Raw genomic sequence first — 26,021 nt, 5'->3', positions numbered from 1 at the left:
AAATTTTGCCCCATTCCTGTAAGGTCTGAGTGATTTATAAGCCTATGGAAATTTATTGTTGTCGTTTTTCCCGCCTTTCTGTTTTCTCTTCTCTTTTTTTAACGTTGGATTTTTCTTATTTGTTTTGTATTTAGTGATTTTATTATATTACATCTAAATATCCTGGTTGAAGAGGGACGCATCCTAATCTATCATGCTAATGATGACATCACACTTCGTTGCAACTGCGGAATTAGAATATTGCTTAAATTGCATTTTGTATGTTATAATGGGCATTGTACAGACTGTATAGTTGCGGTGTTGAATAATAGAATATAAAATTATAAGTTTGTGGTAGGGTGCAAATTATAGGCTGCAGTGCGCGTGTGCTCACTTGCCTCCCCCCTTCACCTCCAAAGTCCGGCCGCGGTGCGTCTGTGAGTGGCTGTTTGGTTGCTGGGGTTACCTGGCTGCCATTCACTGTTTTCCAGACGTGGGCCGGCCCGCGGGGCTGCGGGGCGGAGAGCGGTGGACACATGCGCCGATACAAGCAGTGGTGTAAATACCCGGTCACATGACTGTCATGTGACGCAGGTCCTACAGGATATAAGGTTAGGTGTTTTGAGGAAATGACACTTCCCCTTGAGAAAGCCGCTAGGATAGCAGCGAAACGTGCGTCGGGGGTGACGCTCAGTCCAGGGATCCTCATGTGGATAAGATTGTGCTTGTGCTCTGGGAGGTGGATTTTCTAACGCCGCATGGCTTGTTACTCTTGCTGCTCCTCCGGGCACTCTCCATGTTCGTCTCCATTGTGGATCAGGTTCTTGTATTGGCACCTATTCTAACTTCATAGTTGCACAGGCTTATATGTATTATTGCGGATATAGGGTGGTCATTGGGAACTGGGTCCACTTGGTAGGATTACATGGAGTTACCGCACATCTCTTTGTACATTCCAATGGTTGGTTGTTAAAATGGGATATAATATGGATTCCTGGTACATTCATTTGGTGTCTTTTAAATCTGTGTTTTTAATTGTGTTTTTCAATAAAATTGTTACTTTTCTATATATACTCCCGTTGTCCTCCTCTTATATAATGTGTCCTGAGTACGATGATACCCCATAAGTTGGGGTAAACCCCTGTTTGGGCGCACGGGAGAGCTCGGAAGGGAAGGAGCACTGTTTTACTTTTTCAATGCCGAATTGGCTGGAATTGAGATCGGACGCAATGTCGCGTTTGGAGAGCCCCTGATGTGCCTAAACAGTGGAAACCCCCCAATTATAACTGAAACCCTAATCCAAACACACCCCTAACCCTAATCCCAACGGTAACCCTAACCACACCTCTATCCCAGACACACCCCTAGCCCTAATCCCAACCCTATTCCCAACCGTAAATGTAATCCAAACCCTAACCCTAACTTTAGCCCCAACCCTAACTGTAGCCCCAACCCTAGCCCTAACCGGAAAATGGAAATAAATACATTTTTTAAATTTATTTTTTCCCTAAGTGGGTGATGAAGGGGGGTTGGATTTATTTTTATAGCGGGTTTTTTAGCGGATTTTTATGATTGGCAGCCGTCACACACTGAAAGACGCTTTTTATTGCAAAAAATATTTTTTGCGTTACCACATTTTGAGAGCTATAATTTTTCCATATGTGAGTCCACAGTCATGTGAGGTCTTGTTTTCTGCGGGACGAGTAGACGTTTTTTTTGGTAACATGTTCGGGCACAGGAGATTTTTTGATCGCTTTTTATTCCGATTTTTGTGAGGCAGAATGACCAAAAACCAGCTATTCATGAATTTCTTTTGGGGGAGGCGTTTATACCGTTCCGCGTTTGGTAAAAATTGATAAAGCAGTTTTATTCTTCGGGTCAGTACGATTACAGCGATACCTCACTTATATCATTTTTAAATGTTTTGGCGCTTTTATACGATAAAAACTATTTTATAGAAAAAATAATTATTTTTGCATCGCTTTATTCTGAGGACTAACTTTTATTTTTTCGCTGATGATGCTGTATGAAAGCTCGTTTTTTGCGGGACAAGATGATGTTTTCAGCGGTACCATGGTTATTTATATCCGTCTTTTTGATCGCGTGTTATTCCACTTTGTTTGGCAGTATGAGAATAAAGCGTTGTTTTTTGCCTCTTTTTTTACGGTGTTCACTGAAGGGGTTAACTAGTGATAGTTTTATAGGTGGGGTCGTTACGGACGCGGCGATACTAAATGTGTGTACTTTTATTGTTTGATTTTTTTTTAGATTAAAAAAAAAAAAAAAAAAAAAAATATAAACATTTCTTTAACATGTGGAAATTTTATTTTTTACTTTTTTACTTTGTCCAAGGGGGGGGACATCACAGATCGCTGATCTGACAGTTTGCACAGCACTCTGTCAGATCACCGATCTGAGTTCCAGCGCTGCAGGCTTACCAGCGCCTGCTCTGAGCAGGCACTTGGTAAGCCACCTCCCTCCCTGCAGGACCCGGATGCCGCGGCCATTTTGGATCCAGGCCTGCTGCAGGGAGGAGAGGTAAGAGACCCTTGCAGCAACGCGATCACATCGCGTTGCTCCGGGGGTCTCAGGGAAGCCTGCAGGGAGCCCACTCCCTGCGCGCTGCTTCCCTGTACACCGCGATCATGTTTGATCGCGGTGTGCCTTGGGTTAATGTGCCGGGGGCGGTCCGTGACCGCTCCTGGCACATAGGCAGCTGACACCCGGCCGCGCTCCCCCCGTGAGCGCGGCCGATCACATATGACGTACTATCCCGTCGGTGGTCATACGGGCCCACCCCACCTCGATGGGATAGTACGTCCAATGTCAGAAAGGGGTTAATCACAACCAACTCCCACTTTATTAAAAGTAACTGCTAAAAAGAAATGTACCAAAAAGACCTGTTCAGGCAATAAAAATACCCACCCCTTCCCCACCCTCAATGAAACCAAGCAAGCAATCAGCCAATATTATGCAAAGACAGAGCAGCTGTAATCTTCTGCAGCTTCCAGTAGATTGAAACAACAGTCCTTGACAGGATCTACCCAGGCGGTGTGCCCAATTGAAACAGAAGCAAAATAGATCCCAGACCCCTGGTTCACAAGGGGCAACCACAAGTCTTCTGAAGTGGTTGCGAAGCAATTTGAGCACTTACTAGAATATCGCAAGCAGCGATGACATCACTGAAGGGGAGGAAGATGGTGCCTGGAGAGGTCCGTGGTAGAAGCTTCAACCAGGTGTGCTAGGTGCAAATACAGTTAAAAGGGGGCAAAACCCCCCGGTAGGGTAGGGGCACACCCAAGGAAGGTCCAGGGAGGTGTTCCGTTGTAGTTTGTCACACCGCTCGATTAGCGGTGACGTCACTGAAGGAAATAAATGCTGGACCACCAGAGCTTATGACAGGCTATGACAGGGTCCTCAAAGATGATGTGCCTGGTACAAATTTGATAAAAGGGGTGAAAAACCTCCAGTGGTGTTATTAATCGAAATTAGCACAATGTCTTCACCAGAGCAATAGAGGTTACTGATGTAATCATAGCGACCTCACAGACACCAGGTAAAACAGGTAAACCAGAAAAAAGGCACTAAAAGTAAGAATTGTTTTAAAAAATGTCAAATCCACACAAATGTATTTAAAAAATAAAAAACACAATGTTTAAAAAGAAAAATTGTAGTCCTGTAGTTTATTTTACCTCAGAAAATTTGTCACTCACAGGGACAAGCCGTTTGATGATGCCATTTTAAGTCTGTCATCTTCAAAACAGGATAAGCAATCCTAGGATTATCCGACTATGGCGAATAATGTCTCAAAATGTGTGCAATAAATTTCTGAATAAAGTAAATACGGAAGCAAAAATTTTCCAAAAAGTCACATTATATGTTGCGTTTGAGGGTTACCTCAGGAGCTCGCACGTTTTGCGACCTACATCACCTGCGCCTAAGCCACGCCCCCCTTAGAGCTAAATTTGTGCCCTGAAAAGAACAGCAGTGATCATGGTCCTCTCTAAGCTGTGCACTCAGCAATTTGATACCATATATGATCATAGTGCACTCAGGAGAAACTTCTGAATTTCGCTGTCCATTTTCTCCTGTTACCCTTGTGAAAGTAAACATTTTGAAAAAACATTTTTGTAGAACTTGCCCTCTTAATTCCTTTTTGAACTAGTTCCTGTTATGCACATGAAGGGTTAAATTTTCTCAATGCAGTCTTGAATTCTTTATGTTAGGGTTTAAAATGTGGTCTGGATTGAGGGACTTGTGTTTGAAACTTGTAAAGTCACCTAAAAAAAAAAAAAAAAAAAAGAATCCTGCCTTTGTATGGGAGTCAGCTGACACCCATTCTCATGTATACGACAGGCTCAAAAGTCCTGCCACTTGGTGCTTTACCACAGGGAAACCAAGAAGGTGGGAAGGTGTATATAAATGATTGGCCGCCATGAAGAACCGAGCGCCTGTACTTTGTTTTATCAGTAATTCTGTGCTAACAGTCTAAGGGTATGTGCACACGTTGTGGATTTCCTGCAGATCCGCAGGGTTTTTTGCTGTGCAGATCTGCAAGTGATTTACAGTACAATGTAAATCAATAGGAAAAAAAAAAAATGCTGTGCTAATGGTGCGGAAACGCTGCGGATTAAATTAAGTAGCATGTCACTTTTTTGCGGATCTGCAGCGTTTTTGTACCCATTCCATTATAGGAATCCGCAGGGGAAAAAACGCAGTAGATCTGCACAAAATAGGCGTCAAATCCGCACCAAAAATTCCTAAGCCTAATCGCAACGTGTGCACATAGCGTAAGAGGGAGGCAGGATATCAAATTCCACACCACTTAGGTGCCAGAACCCCAAAAAGTGTTCTCATGTTACAAACTACAACACAAAAATTAAGAAAAATATACCACAATGAAACAGCCTTACCAAAACCTGACAGATAAATGCACTAGCATGACGCAGCAGGCCCCCAATATACAGGCAGGGGCAACACAGGTGCAAGCTACTGATAGAAACAGCCACCCACACACCTACCAGATTGTGGATGGGTTGGCTGCTTTGTTTTTCTACTAAAGCGCACAAATGAGGCTTGCGTACATAGTCAGTCACAGGTATGTGTGATGTAGTGTCCGGCTTACAGCCTATTGATGACGCCCATAATATATCAGGCGGGCTGTCCAGCACTATACACTACCATTCAAAAGTTTAGAGTCACCCAGACAATGTTGTGTTTTCCATGAAAACTCACTTATCAAATGAATTGAAAATCAAGTCCTGACAATTACAGGATTCGAAAAAAAAAAAAGTTAATTTGAAATAATTTTTCTCCTTCAAACTTTGCTTTCATCAAACAATGCTCCCTGTGCAGCAATTACAGCATTGCAGACCTTTGGCATTCTAGCAGTTAATTTGCTGAGGTAATCTGGAGAAATTTCACACCATGCATCCAGAAGCCCCTCCCATAAGTTGGTTTGGGTTGATGGGCACTTTTTGCGTACCATACGGTCAAGGTGCTCCCACAACAGCTCAATGGGGTTGAGATCTGGTGACTGTGCTGGCCACTCCATTACAGATAGAATACCAGCTGCCTGCTTCTCCCTAAATAGTTCTTGCATAATTTGGAGGTGTGCTTTGTAGGATGAAATTGGCTCCAATCAAGCGCTGTCCACAGGGTATAGCATGGCGTTGCAAAATGAAGTAGTGACAGCCTTCCTTATTCAATATCCCTTTTACCTTGTACAAGTCTCCCACTTTTCCAGCACCAAAGCAACCCCAGACCATCACATTACCTCCACCATGCTTGACAGATGGCGTCAGACACTTCCAGCATCTTTTCTGCTATGCGTCTCACAAATCCAATGTCCAATGTCTGTTCTTTTGCCCATCTTAATCTTCTTCCTTTTATTAGCCAGTCTCAGTTATGGCTTTTTCTTTGCCACTCTGCCCTGAAGGCCAGCATCCCAGAGTCGCCATTTCAATGTAGACGTTGACACTGGTGTTTTACGTGTACTATTTAATGAAGCTGCCAGTTGAGGACCGGTGAGGTGTCAATTTCTCAAGCTACAGACTAATGTACTTGTCTTGTTGCTCAGTTGTGCAGCGGGGCCTCCCACTTCTACTCTGGTTAGAGCCCGTTTGTGCTCTCCTCTGAAGGAAGTAGTACAAACTGTTGTAGGAAATCTTCAAAATGAAGGCTATTCCATGCGAGAAATTGCCAAGAAACTGAACAAGAATAGACTCAAGTTTCTCATTAAAGTTTTTTCTTTTTTTTCTGACCATTTTGAGAGTTTAATGGAACCAACAAATGTAGTGATCCAGATTCTCAACTAGCTCAAAGGAAGGTCAGGTTTATAGGTCCTCTAATCAGCCAAACTGTTTTCAGCTGTGCTAACATATTTGCACAATGGTTTCCAGGGTATTTATCCATTTATTAGCCTTCTTACACAGTTAGCAAACAAAGTACCATAAGAACACTGGAGTGATTGTTGTTGGAAATGGGCCGCTATACACTTATGAAGACATTGCATTGCAAACCAGACGTTTGCAGCTAGAACAGTCATATACCACATTAAATGATTCAGAAGTACTCTATACATTGTTAATGTTAGCTAAGCTTCACTGAAAAAAAAAATGCTTTTCTTTAAAAAAAATAAGGAAACTTCTAAGTGACCCTAAACAGAGTGTGTGTGTGTGTGTGTGTGTGTGTGTGTGTGTGTGTGTGTGTGTGTGTGTGTGTGTGTGTGTGTGTGTGTGTGTGTGTGTGTGTGTGTATGTATATATATATATATATATATATATATATATATATATTTATGTATGTATATATATATATATGTGTATATATATATATATGTATATGTATATATATATGTATATATATGTATGTATATATATGTATACAGGTCCTTCTCAAAAAATTAGCATATAGTGTTAAATTTCATTATTTACCATAATGTAATGATTACAATTAAACTTTCATATATTATAGATTCATTATCCACCAACTGAAATTTGTCAGGTCTTTTATTGTTTTAATACTGATGATTTTGGCATACAACTCCTGATAACCCAAAAAACCTGTCTCAATAAATTAGCATATTTCACCCGTCCAATCAAATAAAAGTGTTTTTAATAACAAACCAAAAAACCAACAAATAATAATGTTCAGTTATGCACTCAATACTTGGTCGGGAATCCTTTGGCAGAAATGACTGCTTCAATGCGGCGTGGCATGGAGGCAATCAGCCTGTGACACTGCTGAGATGTTATGGAGGCCCAGGATGCTTCAATAGCGGCCTTAAGCTCATCCAGAGTGTTGGGTCTTGCGTCTCTCAACTTTCTCTTCACAATATCCCACAGATTCTCTATGGGGTTCAGGTCAGGAGAGTTGGCAGGCCAATTGAGCACAGTAATACCATGGTCAGTAAACCATTTACCAGTGGTTTTGGCACTGTGAGCAGGTGCCAGGTCGTGCTGAAAAATGAAATCTTCATCTCCATAAAGCATTTCAGCCGATGGAAGCATGAAGTGCTCCAAAATCTCCTGATAGCTAGCTGCATTGACCCTGCCCTTGATGAAACACAGTGGACCAACACCAGCAGCTGACATGGCACCCCACACCATCACTGACTGTGGGTACTTGACACTGGACTTCAGGCATTTTGGCATTTCCTTCTCCCCAGTCTTCCTCCAGACTCTGGCACCTTGATTTCCGAATGACATGCAAAATTTGCTTTCATCAGAAAAAAGTACTTGGGACCACTTAGCAACAGTCCAGTGCTGCTTCTCTGTAGCCCAGGTCAGGCGCTTCTGCCGCTGTTTATGGTTCAAAAGTGGCTTTACCTGGGGAATGCGGCACCTGTAGCCCATTTCCTGCACACGCCTGTGCACGGTGGCTCTGGATGTTTCCACACCAGACTCAGTCCACTGCTTCCTCAGCAATCTTCCTCAGGGTCCGGTCACCTCTTCTCGTTGTACAGCGTTTTCTGCCACATTTTTTCCTTCCAACAGACTTACCATTGAGGTGCCTTGATACAGCACTCTGGGAACAGCCTATTTGTTGAGAAATTTCTTTCTGGGTCTTACCCTCTTGCTTGAGGGTGTCAATGATGGCCTTCTTGACATCTGTCAGGTCGCTAGTCTTACCCATGATGGGGGTTTTGAGTAATGAACCAGGCAGGGAGTTTTTAAAAGCCTCAGGTATCTTTTGCATGTGTTTAGAGTTAATTAGTTGATTCAGAAGATTAGGGTAATAGGTCGTTTAGAGAACCTTTTCTTGATATGCTAATTTATTGAGACAGGTTTTTTGGGTTATCAGGAGTTGTATGCCAAAATCATCAGTATTAAAACAATAAAAGACCTGACAAATTTCAGTTGGTGGATAATGAATCTATAATATATGAAAGTTTAATTGTAATCATTACATTATGGTAAATAATGAAATTTAACACTATATGCTAATTTTTTGAGAAGGACCTGTATACATATATATACATATATATATACATATATATATACACATATATATATACATATATATATATATATATATATATATATATATATATATATATATATATATATATATATATACACATATACATATATATATACATATACATATACATATATACATATACACATACATACACATACACATATACACACACACACACACAAGCTGTACTACCCGGCTTCGCCCGGGTTAATGACTGCTGTTAGCAAAATAGAATGTGTTAACAAAAATTTATTCTGCACGCAAAAACCACAAAACAAATAGATAGTTTTTGCCTTTTAATAATTACATTTCTAAGCTAATAGAAGCATTTCACAACATATATTAGCTTTGTTATACTGAGAATGTCTTTGTTGCCTATATTAACCAATCAGAGCTCAGATTAATTAACTGTAGCAAAATAGAAGCTGAGCTGTGATTGGTTGCTAATGGCAGCCTGATAAATCCCCAGCCAACAGGAAGCCCACCCCCTGGCAGTATATATTAGCTCACACATACACATAATAGACAGGTCATGTGACTGACAGCTGCCGTATTTCCTATATGGTACAGTTGTTGCTCTTGTAGTTTGTCTGCTTATTAATCAAATTTTTATTTTTGAAGGATAATACCAGACTTGTGTGTGTTTTAGGGCAAGTTTCATGTGTCAAGTTGTGTGTGTTGAGTTGCATGTGGCGACATGCATGTAGAGACTTTTGTGAGATGAGTTTTGTGTGGCGACATGCATGTAGCAACATTTTGTGTGTCGAGTTGCATGTGACAGGTTAGTGTAGCAAGTTGTGTGCAGCAAGATTTGTGCATGGCGAGTTTTGCGCGTGGCGAGTTTTATGTGTGGTGCATTTTGAGTATGTGCAAGTTTTGTGTGAGGCAACTTTAGCATGTGTTGCAACTTTTGTACATGTGGCAATTTTTCTGTGTGTGCAAGTTTTGCATGAGGTGAGTTTTCCGTGAGGTGAGTTTTGCACGTGTGGCGAGTTTTGCGTGAGCCTAGTTTTGCATATGGCGAGTTTTGCATGTAGCGAGTTTTGCGCGTGGCGAGTTTTGAGTGGTGACTTTTGTGTTTCGACTTTTATGTGGAGAGGTTGGTGTGTGTGTGTGGTGAAATGTGTGCTGAGGGTCGTATATGTGTTCAAGCACGTGGTAGTGTGTGGCGCATTTTGGGTTTGTGTTCATATCCCCGTGTGTGGTGAGTATCCCATGTCGGGGCCCCACCTTAGCAACTGTACGGTATATACTCTTTGGCGCCATCGCTCTCATTCTTTAAGTCCCCATTGTTCACATCTGGCAGCTGTCAATTTTCCTCCAGCACTTGTCCCTTCACTTTTTCCCCCATTATGTAGATAGGGGCAAAATTGTTTGGTGAATTGGAAAGCGCAGGGTTAAAATTTCACCTCACAACATAGCCTATGACGCTCTCGGGGTCCAGACGTGTGACTGTGCAAAATTTTGTGGCTGTAGCTGCGACGGTGCAGATGCCAATCCCGGACATACACACATACATACATACACACATTAAGCTTTATATATTAGATATACCTGTATGTAATCTCCTGTATATAGTATATACCTGTGTGTCATCTCCTCCTGTATGTAGTATGTACCTGTATGTCATCTCCTCCTCTATATAGTATATACCTGCGTGTCATCTCTCCTGTATATAGTATATATCTGTGTGTCGTCTCCTCCTGTATATAGTATTTACCTGTGTGTCATCTCCCCTGTAAATAGTATATACCTGTGTGTCATCTCCTCCTGTATATAGTATATATCTGTATGTCATCTCCTCCTGTATTAGCCCTCGTTCACACGTTATTTGGTCAGTATTTTTACCACAGTATTTGTAAGCTAAATTGGCAGCCTGATAAATCCCCAGCCAACAGTAAGCCCACCCCCTGGCAGTATATATTAGCTCACACATACACATAATAGACTGGTCATGTGACTGACAGCTGCCGGATTCCTATATGGTACATTTGTTGCTCTTGTAGTTTGTCTGCTTATTAATCAGATTATTATTTTTGAAGGATAATACCAGACTTGTGTGTGTTTTAGGGCGAGTTTCGTGTGTCAAGTTGTGTGTATTGAGTTGCGTGTGGCGACATGCATGTAGCGACTTTTGTGAGATGAGTTTTGTGTGGCGACATGCGTGTAGCAACTTTGTGTGTCGAGTTGCATGTGACAGGTTAGTGTAGCAAGTTGTGTGCAGCAAGTTTTGCGCATGGCGAGTTTTGCGTGTGGCGAGTTTTATGTGTGGTGCCTTTTGAGTATGTGCAAGTTTTGTGTGAGGCAACTTTTGCATGTGTTGCAACTTTTGCGCATGTGGCAATTTTACTGCGTGTGCAAGTTTTGCGTGTGGCGAGTTTTCCATGAGGTGAGTTTTGCACGTGTGGCGAGTTTTGCATGTGGAGAGTTTTGCGCGTGGCGAGTTTTGAGCGTGGCGAGTTTTGTGTTTCGACTTTTATGTGGCGAGGTTGGTGTATGTGTGGTGAAATGTGTGCTGAGGGTGATATATGTGTTCTAGCACGTGGTAGTGTGTGGCACATTTTGTGTGTGTTCATATCCCCGTGGTGGTGTGGTGATTATCCCATGTCGGGGCCCCACCTTAGCAACTGTACAGTATATACTCTTTGGCGCCATCGCCCTCATTCTTTAAGTCCCCCTTGTTCACATCTGGCAGCTGTTAATTTGCCTCCAACACTTTTCCTTTCATTTTTTCCCCATTATGTAGATAGGGGCAAAATTGTTTGGTGAATTGGAAAGCGCGGGGTTAAAATATTGCCTCACAACATAGCCTATGACGCTCTCGGGATCCAGACGTGTGAATGTGCAAAATTTTGTGGCTGTAGCTGCGACGGTTCAGATGCCAATCCCGGACATACACACACACATACACATATTCAGCTTTATATATTAGAGATACACATACACACACACACATACACACACATACACACACATACACACACATACACACACATACACACACATACACACACATACACACACATACACACACATACACACACATACACACACATACACACACATACACACACATACACACACATACACACACATACACACACATACACACACACACACACACACACACACATACACACACACACATACACACACATACACACACACACTATATAATTGTCTAAGGGTCACTTCCGTCTTTTTGTCTGTCCTTCTGTCTGTCACGGATATTCACTGGTCGCGTCCTCTGTCTGTCATGGAATCCAAGTCGCTGATTTTTGCCATGACCAATCAGTGACGGCCAGAGTCCCCGCAGTCAGTGCCCGCTCCGTACTCCCCTCCAGTCTGCCCTCACACAGGGTTAATGGCAGCGGTAACAGACTGCGTTATGCCGCGGTGTAATGCACTCCATTTCCGCTGCTATTAACCCTGTGTGACCAACTTTTTACTATTCATGCTCTCTATGCAGCATGAATAGTTAAATTATCTAATGTTAAAAATAATTTAAAAAAAAAAAATCGTTATATACTCACCGTCTGTCGGCCCCCGGATCGACAACAGGCCTTTCCAGCTCGCGACGCCCCGGTAACTGGTCCATGCTGCGATCTCGCGTGACCGCAATGCACTCTTGAGACCGGAGCGCACGAGCAGCGTCGGTAACCACTTCGCTTGGATCCGGGGGCTCCGGAAGGTGAGTATATAACTATTTTTTATTTTATTTCTTTTTTTTAACAGGGATATGATGCCCACATTGCTATACACTGCGCAATACACTGCGTGGGCTGCGCAATGTACTATGCATATATATTCTAGAATACCCGACGCGTTGGAATCGGGAGAGAATATATATATATATATATATATATATATATATATATATATATATATATACACACACACACACACACACACACATATATATATATATATATATATATTATATATATCTATATCTATCTCAGGGTGGATTGGATTTAAATCTAACTGATTTAAATCACTAGTCAGTAAGGCTTGATTTAAATCAGTGATTTAAATCAAAGTTTCTACCTAAACTAGTTCTTGCTACTTTAACATGCAAGTAGATGAAGATTTTTAGAATCACTTTTTATATTACTTTTTTCTCCCCAGTTTAATGGGTTAATCATTTATATTTGGACACCACTGTTCTGTTGTACTTAGGAAGGAGAAAAATAATCCTGACCTTAATAACAATTTAACTAGATTTATTCAACTGAAACAATAACAACATTACAGCATAAGTTATTTGCTTAAACAAACATCCATGTTTGTTAACTAATTTGGCTAAACAAAATATGTATATATTTTAAGAAACTTAGACTGTCAGCCCAGCCGACACATGAAAAACTTAAATACTACTGTCCCTGCTGTCCTCTGTAGCTCACTTGTCGTCATCTTCATCATCATCATCTTCTTCTTTGTTCCTATTCATAATCTGGAAAAGAAAAACAAGCTTTCCTGCTTTATTGGGTCCCAACCGATTTCTCAATTTAGAATGAATGAGTCCAAAGGAAGAGAATATTCTTTCAACGCCTGCAGAAGAAGATACTGCTGTTAAAAGTGAAATCATTACTTGAACAGTCTCTAAATCCAAGCACTTAAGTGACTTCCACCAGGTTACTGGTGTGACCTTCCTTAAAATATCTTCAGCAAACATATATTTCTTGAATGGTTCCCCCTTAGCTCTGAAGTTTATTTTAGTTGGCATTAAAGATGGATGATTGCTGGATACCCATGTCATAGCTAACTCCTCTTCCTCAGCACTTAGGTTTTGACCCGGATATTGGATATTGACAATATTTGCCAAAAAATGAGCTGGAGTCAGTGCTTGTCCCATTCGTTTGTTTACTGCTTGTAATTTAATTCTGTCCATGCGTAGTTCTGTTTTTAAGTGTTCACTCAGTTCCTTCCAAATTTCAACAGCATTCGCAATAAAACAGCTATTTTTCTGTATTTTGTTTAAAGCTTGAGAGATGGGTTTCAGGAAGCTCAGCATATGTTCAACATTTCTCTTAAGCCCAATGTTGAGGATTTTGGCCGTGACAGTGCCATCTATTTTATCTCGATTTTCTTCACAAAGTGTCATCAGAATAGGCCAGTTTTTGATATACTGCTCAAAACAGTCCACCACAGAGTTCCATCTAACATCTTGTGGGAGTGTTAGCTTGGTTCCACCCATCCTTTTCAGAGCTGCTGCAGCAAAATGATTATTACGGAAGTATTTAGCAATTTCAACAACATTAGCCTTTATTTCTGGAACACTTAAGTCTTTGGCTAAGAGGTGCAGCAAATGAGCACTGCAACCATATGTTATTAGCAGCTTTGTATTCCCTCCCTGCTCTTCTAAATCTCTTCTCATCTTGGATACGTTTGCAGCATTGTCAGTGACCAAACTGCGTACTAGACATTTGAATTTTTGTTCACATGTCGTTATAGCTTTTACTGCCACTTCTTGTAAGTATTCTGCTGTGTGTGCATTTCCTGACGTATCAGTTGTTTGTGCAAGGAAGACTTTACCTTCTTCTGTTATACAAGCACATGCAATAGGATCATTGTGGACATTACTCCACCCATCAATACTTAGGTTAACAATTTTACCCTCCAGAGCTGTTGCACATTGCTCCATTTCTCTGTCATACACTTGATCCAGCAGTTTCCCTGCAACATCAGCTCTGCTGGGTGGACTGTATCCTGGTCTCAGTGACTGAACCATATTAATGAAATGTGGGTTCTCAGTCAGACGGAAAGAAGAGTTCGTTGCATAAATAAACTGGGCAATTATTTCATCAATCAACTCTTTTTCTAATCTGCTAGTTCTTATCACAAACCTATCTATGGTGGTTCCAGGAGGTAAAGGTTTTTTCTTCCTTTTGGGTGATGGTGATATGTGGCTGTGGGTGTCTGATGATGATGCTGCTGCTAATGAAGCACTATCCTGGATGGATAACTCTGAAACTGTAGAACAGGATGATGGTGATCTTGGAGGTGGATAGTTTCCAGAATCCATGAATTCCCCTAAACAAAAAAGTAAATGCTGTTATTTTATTGTTTATACAATTTCTGCTTATTGTACACAACACATCACTGCCCCTGCCCCAAAAGGAATATTTGTTTTTCTTCATAACTGTACCAAATGGCAGTAACATGCAGTAATAATAAGAAATATAATTTTTCTCACATGACAGTTCAGTCTTTAGAAATAGGATTCAATAAAAATGTTTACCAACCTGAAGATCCTGCCTGTTCAGAAGTGTTTTTGGTCATCTTCATCACCGCACTTCTCATGATGTTGCCTCATTCGCGCCACCAGGCCTTGCATTTCTTTGTTGCATCATTTGCATTTTGCACGCATGCCTGCCTTACCGATAGGCGAAGGAGCTTCATTAAAATATTCCCAAACTGGGTCTCTTTTACAGCCTGCTGCCATTATAAGGAAAGAATGTAATAAACCTCAGATCGTATCGTACACACAAACAGATCCAGACTTGTCTGTCTGTGGCTATGCTGCAGTATTGTGCTCAAAGTTTCACTTTCATTTTCTTGTCTGCTTGCCCTTCCTCCTCCTCACACTTAGATTCACATTCTTCTTGTGTTGTGCAGATCTATTCCACTCCAAACAATCAGAAACATATTGTCTAACTTCTTGGACTTGGCACTGAAGGGGTTGATTCTGTATTCATAGGTTTGTAGAACAATAGGATTAAGGTCTTTTTCTCAACTCTGTTCATGTTGTAACATTTTTGCCGTGAAGAAGAGGCTGGGACCTCTGCGGAGTCAAATTCAGTTTTGAGAACTGCGTAAGTAAAGCGAGCGTCTGTGATAATATAGGAGAGAAACTGCCCACTAATCCTACAGAAACCTCTGGAAGAGCATGGCATTGTGAATGTTACACATATACAGCCTTTATTCTACTGAGTTAAACAACTCAGCTTTATCTCATGATGGAAGAACCTTTGGATGGTAAAATATTTTCCTCAAAAAGCAGTTTATTGAAAAAAATCCGATTTAAATAAAAAAAATCCGATTTTTTTGATTTTTTAAAACACACACAATATATATATATATATATATATATACACACACATACACACAATATATATACATACATACACATATACATACACACACAGTACAGACCACAAGTTTGGACACCTTCACATTTAAAGATTTTTCTGTATTTTCATGACTATGAAAATTGTACATTCACACTGAAGGCATCAAAACTATTAACACATGTGGAATTATATACATAAGAAAAAAGTGTGAAACTGAAATTATGTCTTATATTCTGGGTTCTTCAAAGTAGCCACCTTTTGCTTTGATGACTGCTTTGCACATTCTTGGCATTCTCTTGATGAGCTTCAAGAGGTAGTCATCGGGAATGGCTCTCACTTCACAGGTGTGCCCTGTCAGGATTAATAAGTGGGATTTCTTGCCTTATAAATGGGGTTGGGACCATCAGTTGTGTTGTGCAGAAATCTGATGGATACACAGCTGATAGTCCTACTGAACAGACTGTTAGAATTTGTATTATGGCAAGAAAAAAGCAGCTAAGTAATGAAAAATGAGTGGCCATCATTACTTTAGGAAATGAAGGTCAGTCAGTCCGAAAAATTGGGAAAACTTTGAAAGTGTCCCCAAGTGCAGTGGCAAAAACCATCAAGTACTACATAGAAACTGGCTCACATGAGGACCGCCCCAGGAAAGGAAGACCAAGAGTCACCTCTGCTTCTGAGGATAAATTTATCCGAGTCACCAGCCTCAGAAATTGCAGGTTAACAGCAGCTCAGGTTAGAGACCAGGTCAATGCCACACAGAGTTCTAGCAGCAGACACCTCTCTGCAACAACTGTTAAGAGGAGACTTTGTGTAGCAGGCCTTCATGGTAAAATAGCTGCTAGGAAACCACTGCTAAGAACAGGCAACAAGCAGAAGAGACTGGTTTGGGCTAAAGAACACAAGGAATGGACATTAGACCAGTGGAAATCTGTGCTTTGGTCTGATGAGTCCAAATTTGAGATCTTGGTTCCAACCACCGTGTCTTTGTGCGACGCAGAAAAGGTGAACGGATGGACTCTACATGCCTGGTTCCCACAGTGAAGCATAGGGAAGGAGGTTTGATGGTGTGGGGGTGCTTTGCTGGTGACACTGTTGGGGATTTATTCAAAATTGAAGGCATACTGAACCAGCATGGCTACCACAGCATCTTGCAGCGGCAGGCTATTCCATCCGGTTTGCGTTTAGTTGGACCATCATTTATTTTTCAACAGGACAATGACCCCAAACACACCTCCAGGCTGTGTAAGGGCTATTTGACCAAGAAGAAGAGTGATGGGGTGCTACGCCAGATGACCTGGCCTCCACAGTCATCAGACCTGAACCCAATCGAGATTGTTTGGGGTGAGCTGGACAGCAGAGTTAAGGCAAAAGGGCCAACAAGTGCTAAGCATCTCTGGAAACTCCTTCAAGATTGTTGGAAGACCATTCCCGGTGACCACTTCTTGAAGCTTATCAAGAGAATGCCAAGAGTGTGCAAAGCAGTCATCAAAGCAAAAGGTGGCTACTTTGAATAACCTAGAATATAAGACAATTTCAGTTGTTTCACATTATTTTGTTAAGTATATAATTCCACATGTGTTAATTCATAGTTTTGATGCCTTCAGTGTGAATGTACAATTTTCATAAGAGTCAAAACAAAAGAGTCAAAACCGCACCCTTTTATATATAGATTGAAGGTCTCAGCGGACACAAGGGCGCACGTCCAAAACCAAGGAGCCCATCCCGGACAGCACCAAAACCACAAAAAACAAGACAGCGCCACAATGGTTGGTGAAAAAAAAAAATAGGAGCTTACATTTATTCTGCCTCCTGTAGCTACGTTTTGGTGCTTGATAAAGGTCTGTTGACTGAAATGTCGCTACAGGAGGCAGAATAAATGTAGGCTCCTATTTTTTCACCATCCATTGTGGCGCTGTACAATTTTCATAGTTATGAAAATACATAAAAATCTTTGAATGAGAAGGTGTGTCCAAACTTTTGGTCTGTAGTAAAATAAATGTATGTATGTATGTATGTATGTATGTATGTATGTATGTATGTATGTATGTATGTATGTATGTATGTATGCATGCATGCATGCATGCATGCATGCATGCATGCATGTATGCATGTATGTATATCCCAGTACATCCAGCCAACAAGAAGGGGCCCGGCTGCATCATGCAAAAGAATAAGTTTAAAAATATTTCAAACTACACTGGAGTTATTGTATAACTGTAGGGAGCATTTTGATACCACATGTTTTTTCTAAGAATTCTATCCCGTCGGTCCAACATTGTGTCCACCAAAATGTTTAGCCCCAGGTTTCTCATTTTTCACAAGGGTTTAAAGAAGAACTCCTCCCACCAAAGTTTTGATCCTTTTAATATATTGCAGTTATATTATATAGCACTGTATTTACAATATATAATTTTCCCCTTCTACCCACTTAATGCTTTTATTTTCCATTTGGTCTGACGTGATTAAAAACAGGACTAGCTGAGCCATAAGCTCTATGTAGAAACATTGTCACTCTGTATTAGCAGTTGTAAAGCACACAGTACTATACAATATGATGACTGCAATAAGATGAGGCTAAAACCTGATGGGAGGGCTTCTATAAAAGGACATAGACCCTTGAATTTGTTACCCAACTTGTCAAGAATGTGTCAGTATCTGATATGTAGTCAAAGTTTGGGCCCATGACCAAGCCCAAGCAGCCAGAACATTCCCTCACCCTCTAAACACCTATAGGTGTATAAAGCGCTGCGGAATATGTTGGCGCTATATACCGTAAATAAAATTATTATTATTATTATTAGTGTTTGACTATTTTGATCCCACATTTAGGTGCTCAATTATTGTGCTTCTGGAGCTATGCATTCAGTAAGTTGCCAAATCCACCCTTCTCACTACTGCAATTCCATACATGTGGACACAAAGATTTACAAAAAAATAAATTGTATCACTTTCTACAGAAGGAGTTACATTCAATACTATTTTATCACTTTCACTTCATTTTTGGGAGGGAGGAATAACCAAACAGCAATTCAGGGTCTTTTCATACAATTTGTAGGCCAAAATCATAACTGAACAATGCATGCAGTGTCAGACTGGTGTACCAAGCATGAAAAAAAAAAGAAAAGCAATAATGATATGAACACCTAGCATTATATCAAAAGTAACACTAACACAATTGTTAACACCCTATAAAAACAAAACCTGATGAGCACATCCAACCATGCATAGTAATCAATACAGAATCACAATAAGTGAATTATAACACGGAAGGAAAATATCAAATCTCCAGGAGATGGACTTGAATATATTGTGGGGCACGCTACAGGTAACACTTGTACCATAACATGAAGGGTTTGCATAAAGTGCTATGTCCAGTAAAGAACCGATAACCGTTTATCCACAGTTCAACAATTGTACATACAGATGTTCAATAATCTTATAGCCATATTAGGCACCTGATGTAAACATGCAATTATAGCACACGACTTCTGTCATCCTAACAAATCCCCCAAACAAAAATAACCACAGAAATAGGAACAGTATATTAAGACAATGTCAGTCCATATCACCCATAGGAAGTCATCAGGTTGTGCATCCCAAACACCCCAACACGTATCAATGTAACAGCTTCATCAGGAAAGTAGTCTGGGTGAAGTGTCAGGACTGTGCATATACACACACTCTTGATTAGTGGCACTGATTACCAGTGGGCGCACTACTAATGGAGGTAATGGAGGACAGTCCTATGTGAGTGTTCAGCGATGTTGCAAATAGATGCTGCTGCATGCACAGCCCAAGCATCGGAGGTGTCCGGAAGAACATCACCACCCGTTGCCATGGACACGGATAAAGCCTTTATGCACGCCGTGCTAGTATGAGCATGGCTGACACGCACATCAGTGCCTGCGTATTATAGCTGCTGGTGCTGAAATACCGGATTACTCACCGGTAATGCTCTTTTATAGAGCCCACGACAGCCCCCACTAGAGAGAGGGGATCCGCCCCTAGGAACAGGAAACCTACAGAGATAAAAGGGGCGGCCCCCCCCTCGCTCCTCAGTTGTTTTACAGAGAATAGGAGGAACCGCCGCCAGGTTTTAGTTAATAGGTTCAGATATATACATACATATTTACAATCTTATACTACATCTTTCTAATATTTACACCTCACCAAAAAGGCACCACGTGCAACTATATAAAGAAAAGGGAGGGATGTGAATGGGTGCTGTTGTGGGCTCTATAAAAGAGCATTATCGGTGAGTAATCCGGTATTTTCTATTCGCCACGACAGCACCCACTAGAGAGATTTACAGAGACTATAGATTGGGTGGGTTAACTGAGTCAAGAACCGAAACCCCAAAAGTTAGATCAGAAGCAGCAGATAGGTCTAATCTATAGTGCCTATAAAAGGTACCAGGCGAAGCCCAAGTTGCGGCCTTATATATAAGGTCGATTGGCACGTTTGCCCTTTCTGCCCAGGAAGTCGACAAGGCCCTTGTAGAATGTGCTCCCACATGCATTGGAGGATCTCTTCCTTTAGCCTTATATGCCAAGATTATGGCTTCTCTGATCCAGCGTGATAACGTGCCTTTCGTGACTCTGGAACCTTTGGTTTTACCCTGAAAAGACACAAAGAGGGCCCTACTCTTCCTCCAGTCCCTAGTTCTCTCTAAATAGGCCAGAACAGTCCTTTTTACATCTAGGGTATGAAGTCTTACTTCTTCTGGAGTTGAGTGGTCTTTATAAAAAGTAGGCAATAGGATCTCCTGGGATCTATGAAAACTAGTGGCTACCTTAGGCAGGTAACATGGGTCTGTCTTCAAAACTATTCTATCAGGTGTTACCGATAGGAATGGAGGATCTATTGACAAGGCCTGTAGGTCGCTCACTCTTTTAGCTGATACCAATGCCACTAATAATATCGCTTTCAACGAGATGTTCTTTAATGAGGCTGTATGAAGAGGCTCAAACGGGCTCTGTGTCAATGCATCCAGGACCAAAGTTAGATCCCACTGGGGCACCTGTGGTATATTTATTGGTTTCGATCGTTCACATGCAGATATAAAACGGGATATCCACCTATCACCTGCGACATCATAACTGAAAAGGGCCCCTAAAGCTGAAATCTGAACTTTCAGAGTATTAACAGAAAGTCCCAACTCCAGTCCTTTTTGCAAGAACTCTAGTATTGAAAATATAGGCACCTCTGAAAAAATTTGCGTTGTATGAAACTCAAGAAATTTTCTCCAGACCCTGACATAAATTTTGGTAGTAGAAGGCTTTCTACTCTTCATGAGGGCATCTACTAACCCACTAGAAAATCCCCTGCTACTTAGTAACTGCCTCTCAAATTCCAAACAGTCAAGTTCATGCCCTTTACTTGAGGATGGAAGAACGGTCCCTGAGACAACAGGTCCTTGGTCTGAGGCAGAATCCAAGGGTCCGTAATTGACATTGCCCTGAGCCATGAAAACCATGGCCTTTTGGGCCAAAAAGGGGCTATCAACAGAACTCTTGCCCCTTCCTCCCTTATTTTTCTTATCACTATAGGCAATAGATTCCATGGGGGAAATGCATATGCCAGGTCGAATGTCCATGGTACCTGAAGGGCATCGAATATGTCTGGATTGTCTAGCCTGCACAGGGAGGCAAACATTCTGACTTGACGGTTGGACCTTGTTGAGAACAAGTCTATCTGAGGCATGCCCCATCGGGCTGTTATCAATCTGAAAACTCTCCTGTTGAGCACCCATTCTCCCTGATGAAGGGTGTGACGGCTGAGGAAATCGGCCTGAAAGTTGTCTTGCCTCTTATGTGTACCGCTGACAAGGATAGCAGATGACTTTCGGCTAACATCATGATGTCTGATGCCACCTCCATGAGAGTGTCCGACCGTGTACCTCCTTGATGGTTTAGATAGGCCACCGCAGAGGTGTTGTCGGAGAGGACCCTTGTGTGAGAGCCTCGTAGCTGAGGAAGAAAATGGAGTAGGGAATAATATATAGCTCTTAATTCCTTAACATTAGAAGAATTATTAGACTCTGATATAGACCAAAGACCCTGAACCACCTGATCCTGAAGATGTGCTCCCCAACCTTCAGGACTAGCGTCTGGTGACTATCTTTGAAGGAGAGATTACCCATAGAACTCCTTTTGACAGATTTTCCCAATTCAACCACCATGCAAGGGAGTGTACCACTTCTGATGGTAGAAAAATTATTTGATCTAAACGTCCCTGACTTTTAATACTCTCTTGTAATACGAATTTCTGCAGCTGCCTGGTATGAAATTGTGCCCACTCAACTGCAGGAATGCAAGAAGTTAAAGAACCTAGCAATGACATGGCACTCCTCAACGACATACTACGTCTATTGGTCGCCAAGTTTACTTTATCAATTATGGAGGTTTTTTTATTTTCTGGCAGGAAACATACTTGATCAACCAAATCTAGGAGACCAAGGAACTTTTGACATGTAACAGGGCGGAGTCTGGATTTTTCCCAGTTGATAATCCAGCCCAGTGTTTGTAAAGAAAATGCCACCTCTTCTAATCTCCGCTCACATCGTAAGGAGTCTTTTCCCACTATTAGTAAATCATCCAGATACGGAATGACCAGTGTGTTTTTTAAACGTAAAAAGGACATTACCTCCAACAATAATTTAGTGAACACCCTCGGAGCCATTGATAGGCCAAAGGGCATTGCCCTGTACTGCAGATGAGAAACCTGACCATCCATTACAACTGCTACCCGAAGAAACTGCTGGTGTAACCGGTGTATAGGCAGATGGTAGTAAGCATCCTTAAGATCCAGCACCACCATGTAACAGTTGGGAAATACATTTTTTATGGCTGACCGAATGGACTCCATCTTAAAGGCTTTAGGTCTTATGAAGGTGTTCAACTTCCTCAAATTAAATATAGTCCTAAAGGACCCATCAGGCTTAGTAATTAGAAATAAGGGTGAATAAAAACCCTTTCCTATTTGAGATGGTGGAACTTTTATTAGAACTTGTTTGGACAAAAGAGATTTGATTTCAGTTTCCAGTGCCTCTTGCTGTGGCCTGGATTTTAGGGAGGTAAGAAGAAAAGAATCAGGAGGTGTCCGGATGAAGTCTAAGGTGAGGCCTGACGAAATTAAATTTATGGCCCAAGTATTAGCCGTTATATCTTTCCACTGTTTAACAAATTGTAGCAGTCTACCGCCCACCGGTGGAATAGGGTTCTCGGAACTTATCCCCTGGCCTGAAGGGACGCTTATTGAACAAATTTCCCTTCTGCCTGAATTCCCTGTTACTCCAGCGGTCTTTAAAGCCTCCTTTCCTTCCGAATGGCGGCTTCCTGAACGCCCTTCTGTAGGAAGGAATAAAGGGATTAGGGAACCCCTTCTTCCTTTCACCCGCCTTAGTGAGTATGTCATCCAGGACAGCTCCAAAGAGGTACTCACCCTGACAGGGTATGGCACACAACTTAGATCTGGACTGGGCATCCCCCTTCCAGTTCTTTAACCACAATGCCCGACGAGCCGTGTTAGAGAGGTTAGCTGATCTAGCCGCCAGGCGGAGAGAGTCTATTGAGGCATCGGATATATACGCCGCAGCCCCCTTAATCAATGGAATAGAGGCCCGCAACTTCTCTCTGGAAACGCCACTCTTGATATTTTGATCTAGTTGTTCCAGCCAAACTAACATGGATCTGCTAGTACATGTGGCTGAGATTGCTGGTTTAAATGCAGTAACACAGGCCTCCCATGATTTCTTAAGAAGTGCGTCAGATTTTCTATTCATAGGGTCGGATAAAGAACCTGCATCCTCTACTGGCAAAGAGGAACGGCGAGCGGTGGATGCCACAGCTGCATCAACCTTTGGTACTTTAGCCCAGGTGGCCAAGTCCTCATCATCAAAGGGGTAGCGCCTCTTACAGGACACTGGCACAAACCCCTTTTGTCCCTTACTCCACTCCTTTTTGACAAGGTCCTTTATAGCCTGGTTTACCGGAAACACATGGCCTTTCCGTTGAGAGAGACCCGCGAACATCACCTCCTGCTGAGTCTGAGGTTCTCTAGATTCCGAAACCCCCATAGTACTCCTTACTGACTTAACCAGGTTATTTATGCCATCAGTAGGAAAACAAACATAGTCCTCCTCATCCGAGGAACCCGATAACGGAGAGACGTCTGACTCAACCTCCCCACTTTCTGCCGACGTGTCAGCCTTAAGGGATGATGCTTTGCTACCTCTCCTTTCAATATTCACAGATGGACCACTTCCTACAGACTGAAGCTCCTCCCAAATCATAAGCCGTATTTCATTCATTTTAACAGACTCTTCCTGCTGCAAGGTGTTATTTATACAAGTCTGGCACAGCTTTTTACTATAGGCATCAGGTAAGGGCTCAGTACATATTGCACACTGCATGTGCTTGGTCTTCCCTGTCCTCTTTGCCTACAAAACATAAGGAGAGGAGACCAAAATAAGCTTCCATGAAGCTAAATAAACACTCACCCCGAAGTATCTCTGTATACCGGGTCTCGGCTCTTTTGCCCGGCCTGGGGTGTGCCACGGGACGACCTCCTCCCTGACTTGTCAGTGGAGTCGCTCACTTTTGAGTGTCCACTATTCCTCTTTCTGACCACTTCACTGGGTCCAGCTAACTCCTCCATAGGGCGCTCACACACTTCCTCATGGGACGACATGCTGACGCACCCTTTGCACAGCTGAGCTGTAATTTATAACGCCGGACCTCACACACCATTTCCTGCCTTTTTTTTACCTCCGCTGCAGTGTAGCCCAGGGGGAAGGAACCGCTCATAGAATCCAATATGGCGGCTCCCCCAGAAATGAAACTATGACCCCGGAGTTCAGGGAGCGCCGCTGCACTGCGCACGTGCCGGCGTCCCTGCAGCTTGCCGGCCGATCACACGCCCCCTGCATCCATCCACCTGAGGGATCGGGAAAAGCGACGCCGACCTCCGCAAGGCAGCACCGCCATGTCTGGAGGCCCCATTACCTGAGGTACACGCTGCTCCGTCGGTCATATTTCACAACGATGTCCCAGCAGGGATATCGTTGTCACGCAGTCAGCCGCAGCAGATAAGGGGGGAGCCAGCAGGAACCCCCGACTCTGTTTATCCGCCCTGGAGCCCCTGCTGCTCAGCAGACACGGACAGGCAGCATCCAGGCGGACCTTCCTCTTCTTTTTAGCACTCCATAGAGTCTTCTCTGTGGGTTCCCCTTTAGGAACAGGAAACAAACTGAGGAGCGAGGGGGGCCACCCCTTTTATCTCTCTGTAGGTTTCCTGTTCCTAGGGGCGGATCCCCTCTCTCTAGTGGGTGCTGTCGTGGCGAATAGAAAAAGGGGCATAACAGCCCAGGCAATAGGGTGCTTTATGACAAGAGGTCAATGAGAGAACTCTGGGACCACAAAGTAACCCAGAGTGCTAGGATGGAAAGCCATGTTCAGGGTTGCTGACAAAAATGCCTCTAAGCAAGGAATAAGCAAGGTTTCCAAAAGGACCAATGTTTGATCAAGACTATCCATCAAAAACATAGTATGACCAGGTTGTAACACAGGCTGTAATATGATATGTAAAAAAGAAAAGAAAAAAAAAATATATATTATATTATATTATATTATATTATATTATATTATATTATATTATATTATATTATATTATATTATATTATATTATATTATATTATATTTATATATATATATGATATCCCAGGACCAAGCAGGGATGGTAATAAGTCACACTAGTATGTTCTAGTGCAACAACCCCTATATAGTCATAATATGCAGACCCCACATGATGAATAGATCAACAGAAACATTAAAAAGTACAAGAACCTTAGGGCCCAATAATAACCAACTCCAAGGTCCCACTATTCAGCTACATGCATATGTGACATCCTCCTCAACAATGAACTGGGTAGATTGTTAAATGAATAAGCTGCTGCCTTTGTACATAGTGATTCATGTATATTGTGCCAAGTACTGCCAATATAATCGGGTGCTGGCCCACTCATGCACAGGAGCATTCTCCTAAGGGTCAGCCCATGCGTGAATGAGTGTTGCTGTCAAAGGCTTTTGTACAAAGTATTAGGCCGGGGTCACACTTGTGAGTTTGATGCGAGAAACTCACGCGAGTCTCTTGCATCAATACCCAGCACTGCCGCTGGAACTCAGGATCGGAGCATTCAGCTGCATAGAAATACATGCAGACACACACTCCGGGCCCAAGTGCCAGCGGCAGCGACGGGTATTGATGCAAGAGACTCGTGCGAGTTAATCGCACCACACTCACAAGTGTGACCCCAGCCTTAGATACATTTCAGTTAGAGTGTTCAATATTTTTTGCCGGTGTCATTTCTCATTATTATGCATAACTTCTACACCTCTATGGTTTGATTTCTTTGCCTGTGAGGGTTACATAGTGTTGTGACATCTGGTGAGAATTTCATGTAAATAGCACCTTTAGAAATAT

At 42.1% G+C, this 26,021-nt stretch overlaps 2 protein-coding genes across 3 annotated transcripts in view; both read right to left on the bottom strand.

Moving 5' to 3' along the window:
* Positions 1-26,021, bottom strand: part of GRB10 (growth factor receptor bound protein 10) — a 469,634-nt gene that overhangs the window by 432,274 nt on the left and 11,339 nt on the right. The window lies entirely within an intron of this gene.
* Positions 4,833-14,766, bottom strand: LOC143783245 (uncharacterized). Its single transcript, XM_077271662.1, has 3 exons — positions 14,709-14,766; positions 13,526-14,496; positions 4,833-4,844 (listed from the first exon to the last, which is right to left on the bottom strand). The coding sequence occupies exons 1-3, from the start codon at positions 14,764-14,766 to the stop codon at positions 4,833-4,835; spliced, it is 1,041 nt and encodes a 346-aa protein (XP_077127777.1).

The sequence above is a fragment of the Ranitomeya variabilis genome, chromosome 6 (assembly GCF_051348905.1).
Source record: "Ranitomeya variabilis isolate aRanVar5 chromosome 6, aRanVar5.hap1, whole genome shotgun sequence".
NCBI lineage: Eukaryota > Metazoa > Chordata > Amphibia > Anura > Dendrobatidae > Ranitomeya > Ranitomeya variabilis.
The sequence above is the reverse complement of the archived record's forward strand: the minus strand, read 5'-3'. Positions and strand labels throughout refer to the sequence as shown.